This window comes from Erythranthe guttata, chromosome 10 (assembly GCF_056151865.1).
Source record: "Erythranthe guttata isolate IM_541 chromosome 10, IM_541, whole genome shotgun sequence".
NCBI lineage: Eukaryota > Viridiplantae > Streptophyta > Magnoliopsida > Lamiales > Phrymaceae > Erythranthe > Erythranthe guttata.
The window spans coordinates 5027485-5036712 of NC_142542.1; the positions used below are offsets into that span (position 1 = coordinate 5027485).

Here is a 9228-nt window from a genome sequence, read left to right on the forward strand (position 1 = left end):
ACCTTCCTTGTGCACCTTCTTTTTGACCAAATATGTATGGGCAAAAAAGCACGGAGCGGTTCAAAATTTCAACCAACAAGTGTATATATGTATTAATCTTATATATAAAAGAAAGAAACGCTGGACAACCCTAGAAAATTCTAATTGTGTTTCTGTAATTATTTATTTTTAATATTTTTTCTCTACTAATTTCTAACTATAATTTTTAATAATTATCAGAATTAAAACTAACCCGTGAAGAATCATACCTTATTGCTACTTATGTAATTATTCATTTTTAATATTTTTCAGTACTAATTTTTTAACTATAATTTTCAACAATTATTAAGAGATAAAGCTAGACATTCGATTTGTTAAATCTTAGTCTATTTATTTGGATTATAAATCTTAATATGTAAGATATAAAAAAACTAATATTATATAAAATATGAATACTACTACATTATTAAATTTTACTATATTAGTATACTATATTTTCTTATTATGTATTAAATTGATTTTTTTTCACTATTTAAATAATATCCCGTGCATCGCACGGGGGGAAAATACTAGTAATAATAAACTAGCACAAATATTAAGCGTAAAATACAACCACATCCCTAAGGTAAGGCTTATTTACGAAACCCCCCCTTCAGATTTGAGAAATTACATCCATCTGCATGTAGTGTGTAAATTTCTTACATCCACCCCCAATAAAATAGTGTTAATGTAAGAAAATCACAAATTGCAAGGGATGGATTGGATGTAATTTTAAAAAAAGAAGCGATTTTTTCATAAACAGACATTACATCAGGGAGTTGGTTGTAATTTATTCTAATATTAATTAAACAATGGAATACGTACACAGAATTTCTAAGAAAGAGAGTATTTTCTTGACTTATAGCAGCCAATTGACTCTTGCTTTATCTCTCTATACTCTATAGTCTATATATATATATATAATTGTCCAACATTACCAAATCATTCAGTTAAACACACACATTGCAAGTGTGCAACAAACACACATTCCTCTCTCTATCGAAGTAGCAATTATGATGATCTTGTTCATCTCTCTGATCATCTGCGTCTTCGTTTCATTAATATTCTCATTCCACAAAAAGGAGAAATCTGCCGCCACGGCCGCCGCCGGCGGTCCCCTGCCGCCAGGAAACACAGGGTGGCCCCTGGTTGGGGAGAGCCTACATTTCCTGTGGGCGGGGTGGAAGGGCCACCCGGAGAAGTTCGTATTGGACCGTGTGGCTAAGTACTCATCCACTGTTTTCAGAACTCACCTTGTGGGCGAGAAGGCCGCCGTATTGAGCGGTGCGAGCGGCAACAAATTCTTGTTCTCGAACGAGAACAAGCTCGTCAGGGCATGGTTCCCTAGTGGCATCGACAAAATCTTCCCATCTTCCACTCGATCTTCTTCCGAAGAAGAGGGTATCAAATTGAGGAGAATGCTCCACACTTTCTTGAAAACCGAAGCCCTTCGTCGCTACATCGGTAAAATGGACCGTATGGCCCAAAAACACTTTGAAGAGGGATGGGAGAACAAGAACGAAGTTGTCGTCTTGCCTCTCGCAAAAGACTACACCTTCCAATTAGCATGCAGGCTTTTCGCGAGTGTCGAAGATCCTCAACAGGTCGATAGATTATCGAAGCCTTTCAATCTCTTGGCGTCGAGTTTGTTTGCAATCCCCATAGACTTGCCCGGAACACCATTCAATAAGGGTATTAAGGCCTCCAAGATTGTCAGACAAGAGCTTCTCTCCATCATCAAACAGCGCAAAATCGACTTGGCCGAAGGGAAAGCTTCGCCTACCCAGGATATTCTATCCCACATGCTTCTCACCAGCGATGAAAACGGCAAATTCATGCAAGAGTTCGATATTGCCGATAAGATCCTGGGCTTGCTGATTGGAGGCCGCGATAGTGCCAGCGTTGCTTGCACTTTTATCGTCAAGTATCTAGCCGAGCTTCCTCATATTTACGACGGAGTCTACAACGAACAAATGGAGATTTTGAAATCAAAAGCTCCAGGCGATTCGCTCAACTGGGAAGACCTACAAAAGATGAAATATTCTTGGAACGTTGCTTGTGAAGTCATGAGACTTGCGACACCAGTTCCTGGAACTTTCAGAGAAGCCATTGCTGATTTTTCGTACAAGGGTTACTTTATTCCAAAGGGTTTCAAGTTGTACTGGAGCGCCACCGCAACACACAAAAACCCGGAAATCTTTCCGGAACCGGAGAAGTTCGATCCATCGAGGTTTCAGGGAGCGGGGCCCGCACCCTACACTTTTGTTCCTTTCGGCGGAGGACCGAGAATGTGCCCCGGACTAGAGTATGCTAGATTCGAGATCCTTGTCTTCATGCACCATCTTGTCAAGAGGTTCAAGTTTGAGAAGATGGTACCTAATGATGGAAAATTTGTCGTCGATCCAATGCCGATTCCTGCCAAGGGTCTTCCTATTCGCCTCCTTCCTCACGAAAAATAATCCTTATTAACCTTAAAATCCGATAATTTTATCGATTCTTTTATTCATTTCAGCGGCTCCGATAATTTGAGCTGTTTTTGTTTCGATTTGATTTCTGAGGATCTTGTACCTTTGTGATGAATTATTGTGAGTTGTAACTATTAATTTTCTTAAACGAAAACATTTAATTTTATTTGGATTCAGTTATTCTGTCATTTTTAAAATCTTTTGGCCAAGCTAAAGATGTTGACATTCATCAAGAGTTCTTCATAAGTAGGTACTGTATATTAACCAATATCCAAAATTCACTAATCAATAACCAGAGTTCAAAGTTCAAACTCAATAGAATAAGTAAGTAAAACCACTAATTAATTTTTCAATTTTGGAATTTGAAAAATAGATAAATTCTCTAAAGAAAGTAAGCCAAAATACCTCTCAAGTCAAATCAAAGCAAGTTAGATATTCCTCATCTATCTAATTATGGAGGTCACCTGCCCAGATAGTGCTATTAGATGAAAAGGAGGAGAGAAGCTATTTTTATTGAATTAAACGTGAGCACAAGATTGTGTGTTCTGTGTTACAAGGAATGAGAAGATACATCTCTATTTAAAGGAGAAGAGTTTGTATCGTAAATTACATAAGATAACTCCAAATCCTAGATAAACTCTATCTTATTGAACTATCATGTTGGGGTTGAACTCGTTGCTATAGGACTCCAAATCACTTGGTATTTCTCGGTCAAGGTTTACATGATTTGTAGGACTCTTCATCCTTATCTCTCCAGTTATTGTGAGACACCTTATCACTCCAAGAGTCCCGCAAATCACGAACTGTTGGCACAGTTGTTGCCACAGTTGGGGTTCTGCCAATACCCTCCCGCAAACTATGCCGAGCTAGAAGGCAGAGTTTGGTTCGAAAATGATTAAGGGCAGCCTTTGACATTGGCTTGGTAAAGAGGTCTGCAACTTGATTTGTTGTAGAGATGTGTTTAGTGATCAAAAGTCCTAGAGCAACTCGTTCGCGCACAAAATGGTAATCCAATTCGATATGTTTACTTCGAGCATGAAAGACAGGATTGATCGTCATATGGAGCGCACTTATATTGTCACAATAGAGAGTTGGGGTAGAGACCAGTGGGACACGTAGGTCTTTGAGAATGAAGGTTAGCCACGTGAGTTCAGCTGTCGTGTTTGCCATCGCACGGTATTCGGCCTCAATGCTGGACCGTGAGACAATGTGTTGTTTTTTTGCACACCATGAGATGAGATTTTGTCCAAGGAATGTGCAATAGCAAGTAGTAGATCGCCTTGTAGAGAGACAACCAGCCCAGTCTGCTTCAGAGAAAGCACAAAGATCAAGTGAAGTATGGGAAGTAAAATATAATCCAATATCAATTGTGCCTTTAACGTAACGTAAGATGCGCCGAACCATTTTTAAATGAACGACGGTGGGAGAATGCATGAATTGAGACACATAATTAACACTATATGAGAGATCCGGTCTAGTGAGAGTGAGATATTGTAAAGCACCGACTAGTCCTCTATAGTGGCTTGGATCTTCTAATACAGAATCATTAGATGATAACTTGGTTCTGCCTTCAAGGGGTGTACTCATTGGCTTGCAATCCACCATGGTAGCACGCTCGAGAATGGTAAGGGCATAGTGTGCTTGGGAAAGGTGAAGACCATCTTTCGTTTCAGAGATTTCGATTCCGAGAAAGTGATGGATAGATCCCAAGTCCTTCATAGCAAATTCACTGCTCAAGAGTTCAACAAATGATGTAACAAGAGTAATAGAAGAACCAGTTAAAAGCATGTCATCTACATAAAGAAGAAGGATTAGTGTCCCGAGATTAGAATGGTAGACAAACAAAGAGGGGTCAGCTAAACTACAAAAGAATCCATATTGTAATAAAAATGTACTAAAATGATCGAACCAAGCCCGAGGTGCCTGTTTGAGACCATAGAGAGATTTTTGAAGCTTGCACACATAGTTTGGATGGTGAGGATCTGCCAAGCCTGGGGGTTGTGCCATGTAGAGGTGTTCAGAGAGTAACCCATGTAGAAAGGCATTTTTGACATCAAGTTGGCATATAGGCCACTTCCGAACAAGCGCAACAGTAAGAACAACTCGAATGGTGCCAGGTTTGATGACCGGAGAAAAGGTTTCAGTGTAGTCCAACCCGTCAACTTGGTGATAACCCTTCGCAACGACTCGAGCTTTGAGTCTATCCAAGGAACCATCGGGTTTAAGTTTTGGTTTGAAAACCCATTTCGATCCAATAACATGCATGTCCGGAGTCCGAGGAACAAGCTTCCAAGTGTCATTTTGATGAAGTGCCTCAAGTTCTTCGTCCATTGCTAGTTTCCACCCTGGGTGACTGAGAGCAGAGCGTATATTACGAGGTTCTCGGGGGATATTAACGGAGAGAACATAAGACAAAAGGGCATATTTTGGATTGGGTTTAAGGATTCCACTTTGTGATCGGGTGACAATGGTTCGTATGGGTGGGAGTGCTGGTGCAGGTGCTTGGTTCTGCTCGGGTTCATGTTCAGGTGGTGGCGGCAATATGACCTCATCAAGTGGAGGATGAAGTGGAGTTTCTAACACTGCTGGAGGGTTGTCGAGTGAATGTGGCAGTGGTACTGTTGGGAGAGAGCTGGAGCAAGGCGGCGAGTCTGTTGGTGCAATTGTTTCGACAGTTGATGCAGTTGTTGCCACAGCTGGTACATCTGTTGCGACAGTTGGTGCAACGGATCCGACAACAACTTGTCCAACAGTGTGGGTTCCTGCACTAGATGAAGTAGAAGAAATCTTAGAGTCAGATAGCCATGAATCAAAAATACTAACAGTATGTTGTGAAGGTGGTGCAGATTTTGATGTATCCTTGTAAGGAAAAAATAATTCATCGAACACAACATGACGAGAAATAAGAAATTTGCGACTAGGAGGGTGAAAATATTTGTAGCATTTGTGTTTGTCGCTGTAACCAACAAAAATACAAGGGATTGTTTTCGCATCAAATTTATTTTTTCGCAGATCCCAAGGGTAAGGAAAACATTTAGAGCCAAAAACACGAAGGGAGGTGTAGTCAGGGTGTTTATTATGCAATTGAAAGTATGGTGTTTCATTGTTAAGGGAAGACGTAGGTAGGCGATTAATTAGATATACAGCCGTAGCAAAGGCCTCGACCCATAAAAAAAGAGGGGTACCGCTATGAAACAACATGGTCATCCCAAGTTCTCTTATAATTCTATGACGTCGTTCAACCATACCTGTTTGTTCTGGAGTATATGGACATGATACCTGATGGAGTATTCCAGTGGATAGAAAGTGGGTAGATAACCTTGTGTTGATGAATTCGCCTCCACCGTCGGAGTGAAAAACCTTGATTTTTTTTATTAAACTGACGATAGACATATTGTTCAAAAACAAGAAATGCATCAACAAAGTCAGATTTAAATTGCAAGGGAATAAGCCAAGTATATTTGGAATAATCATCGACTAAGCAAGCATAATATTTGAATTTGCCAATGGATAAAATAGGAGCAGGTCCCCATAAATCGCAATGAATTTTTTCAAAACTAGACGAACTTGAATGCTGAGAACTAGAAAAAGAGAATTTACTTAGTTTTCCTAATTGACAACTATCACATATATGCTTAGGTTTAGTGCTGCCTAGGGGTGGAAATCGGACAGATCGGATCGGATTTGGGCCTTTCGGAAAATTTCCGATTTTTTTCGGAAATCATTATAGCCTTCCGATTCCGATTCCGATTATTTCGGATTCTTAAAATGGATTCCGATTCCGAAAAAATCGGAAATTTCGGAATTTCGGAAAATTTCGGAAAAAGAGGAGAGAAATAGGAAAAACAGATCGAAAACAACATTATAAAAAAAAATTAAAAAAAAAAACCCAAAATTCAGCAGCAAAATCAATGGCGAGTGTAAAGCAAACAGAAATTCTATTTTCTTCATATTACATGAACAAATCAAGTATTACACATTAATAATTCCTAAAACAACCAACCAACTACTGAAGCTACAAAACAAAGAAAAAGGGAATAATGTTATCAATACATGATTGAAATCGATCGGTGCATTGATGAAGCGAGCAACTCGAAGAAGTAACAAGTATGAAGATTAACTCAATAATGTAACGAAAACGAAGAATAGCCAAAGCAGCTCTCTGCGAAGAAGAAAGAAGAATCAGACGATTAGGTATGAAGGTGAGGAGAAGAGCAAGACGGCGCAGACAAAGTGAAAGTTGGATTAGGTTTGAGAGGAGATATGTTAGGTATTTTGGTTTCTAAATTGGGCCACTAGTACATGGGCCAAAATAAAACAATCAATTTATAGTCCAGCCCAAACAAAACCTCAGTTTTATTAGTGTGAAAATATATAATTATGTAATACATTTTAAATGTATTAAAATTTCGGAAAATTTCGAAAAATTTCGGAATAATTCGGAAATTTTCGGAATTATTTTCGGATCGGAATTCGGATATTCCGGAGGTTCTATATCAAATTCCGATTCCGATCCGATTTTTTTCAGAAAATTCGGAAATCGGAATTTCGGAAATCGGACTACAAAAAATCATTCCAAAATCGGAAATAATCGGATCGGATTCGGCGGAAATCGGAAATTTTGTTCCAATCTCCACCCCTAGTGCTGCCAATTACATCAATGAAACCATTATTTTTCAAATATTGTAAACTCGAAAATTGAGGATGTCCTAATCGTTGATGCCAAATTTCCGTTGAACCAGATTTGAAACGATGAGAGAAATGAAGTTCTGGAGAACTACAAATAACATAAAGATCACCCTTGCGCATCCCTGTGATCATCGCTTGCCCTGATTGTCGTTCCTTAACACAAAAATCTTTGTCAGTTAACTCAAAATTAATCGGATATTGAGACGTTAACTGACTGACAGAAAGTAAAATTTTCTTTAAGTGAGGAACTAACAAAACATTTTTAAGTGGTAAAATTGTACGCTCTTTCTTAATGCTTGAGTCTCCAACACCAATAATTGGTAGAGAAGAACCATCACCGATGAGAACCGAGTCAGCACTGGAGTATTGTCGAATATTAGAGACCATACCTGATTTACCTGTCATGTGATTCGATGCGCCTGTATCCGAAGTCCATTCAGTGTCCGTGACAGTGTTGTCTAGGGTGAGTGCTGCAAGTGCTTGGGGTGTATCTGCATGTTGAGTTGGTTTTTGTGGCACCCACCAACATATTTTAGCAATATGTCCGACCGCATCACAATATTGACATTTGTCATCTCGATATCGATCTCTCTCGGCAGGCGTCATACGGCGTTGTCCAGGTGGCGGAGGCCGTTTTTGTTGAGTATTCGAGGCATGGCCGGAGTAGTTTCGATTCCGATCTCTGGGTTGTTGTGCTTGAAATCCTCTTCCATTTGAACTAAACTTTGGTTTCTGATTTTGAAATCCTGAGGACGATTGATGAGACATGCGTTGTTGTACGTTGGCTATAGAATGCCATTTGGGAAGCGAACGGCGTAGTATTTGTTTGGTTGGAAAACCAACTACGTCGCTGATCGAAACTTTGAAGTTGTGAGACAAGCTCAAAGTATGTTGGCCTCGGTGGTTTGAGCATAGTAGTTGTGAAAGTCTCGTATTGAAGACCGAGGCCGGTGAGAAGACAAAACACTTTTTCCTTGTCAGGGATGGCCTTGCCGATTGCAGCAAGGCTATCACATAGGCTTTTGAAGGTTCGAATGTGCTCTCCAATTGTTTTATCGTCATCCTTACGGAGGTACGTGATTTGTTGTCGCAACGTGAATTCACGTTCCTGTGAATCTTCGGCATAGGCATTCTTTAGTGCTTCCCAAACCGAATGTATCAAGGCCAATAACGAGACCAAGTGCTTCTTTAGAGAGCGTACCGATGATCCATCCTCGGAGGAGACTATCGGCCTTTCGCCATGTGACGTAGGCGTCGGATAATTTTGGTGCAGTAGTTGGCGAACTAGCAGTGGTGGGGGGTTCCGATGTAGTATATTGGGGTGGAGCTGGGTCGTCGTTGGTAAGATGACCAAGTAGGTCTTGGCTTTCTGCAAGAGACAAGGCTTGTTCACGCCATAGCGGATAGTTGATGGGGCTGAGTTTAAGAGTAATGAAATTTCCAACATTGAGGGATAACGAATTCATGATAGCAGAAGATGGACTGCTTATGTGCTTTGTGGAATTCTTGTTTTTGTGTGTGTGTGTGTGTGTGTGTGTGTGTGTGTGTGTGTGTGTGTGTGTGTGTGCGCTCACTCCTGCTCTGATACCAAGATGAAAATGAGGAGAGAAGCTATTTTTATTGAATTAAACGTGAGCACAAGATTGTGTGTTCTGTGTTACAAAGAATGAGAAGATACATCTCTATTTAAAGGAGAAGATTTTGTATCGTAAATTACATAAGATAACTCCAAAGCCTAGATAAACTCTATCTTATTGAACTACCATGTTGGGGTTGAACTCGTTGCTATAGGACTCCAAATCACTTGGGATTTCTCGGTCAAGGTTTACATGATTTGTAGGACTCTTCATCCTTATCTCACCAGTTATTGTGAGACACCTTATCACTCCAAGAGTCCCGCAAATCACGAACTGTTGGCACAGTTGTTGCCAAAGTTGGGGTTCTGCCAATACTATTGTCCGCGTTCGATCTTCTACCATTGCCATTGCCGTGTGGAGAAACAAAGAACTTAGAACTTGTAGTTAGAATCACTAACTACGCAAGGGTAAAAGATTGC

At 40.1% G+C, this 9228-nt stretch overlaps 2 protein-coding genes across 2 annotated transcripts; one reads left to right on the top strand and one right to left on the bottom strand.

The window, feature by feature from the left end:
- The first annotated feature begins 968 nt into the window (after positions 1-968).
- On the top strand, positions 969-2680 carry LOC105970880 (beta-amyrin 28-monooxygenase). The gene has a single exon (XM_012995698.2). It carries the CDS (start codon positions 1032-1034, stop codon positions 2475-2477), a length of 1446 nt encoding a protein of 481 aa, XP_012851152.2. The 5' UTR covers positions 969-1031; the 3' UTR covers positions 2478-2680.
- A 514-nt stretch (positions 2681-3194) lies between these two features.
- On the bottom strand, positions 3195-8619 carry LOC148767340 (uncharacterized). The gene is made up of 3 exons (XM_088823961.1): positions 7927-8619; positions 7223-7895; positions 3195-5245 (listed from the first exon to the last, which is right to left on the bottom strand). Exons 1-3 carry the CDS (start codon positions 8617-8619, stop codon positions 3195-3197), a joined length of 3417 nt encoding a protein of 1138 aa, XP_088680087.1.
- Between the last annotated feature and the right edge of the window lie 609 nt (positions 8620-9228).

Bases quoted from the DNA above. Each gene is read 5' to 3' on its own strand.
- LOC148767340 (XM_088823961.1), bottom strand. From the start codon at position 8,619: ATGTTGGAAATTTCATTACTCTTAAACTCAGCCCCATCAACTATCCGC. The intron at 7,896-7,926 runs GTCCTCAGGATT...CAGAAACCAAAG, and splicing joins CAACGCATGTCTCATCAATC to TTTAGTTCAAATGGAAGAGG. The intron at 5,246-7,222 runs GTTCAACGGAAA...CATCTAGTGCAG, and splicing joins CTCTCATCGTTTCAAATCTG to GAACCCACACTGTTGGACAA.
- LOC105970880 (XM_012995698.2), top strand. From the start codon at position 1,032: ATGATGATCTTGTTCATCTCTCTGATCATCTGCGTCTTCGTTTCATTA.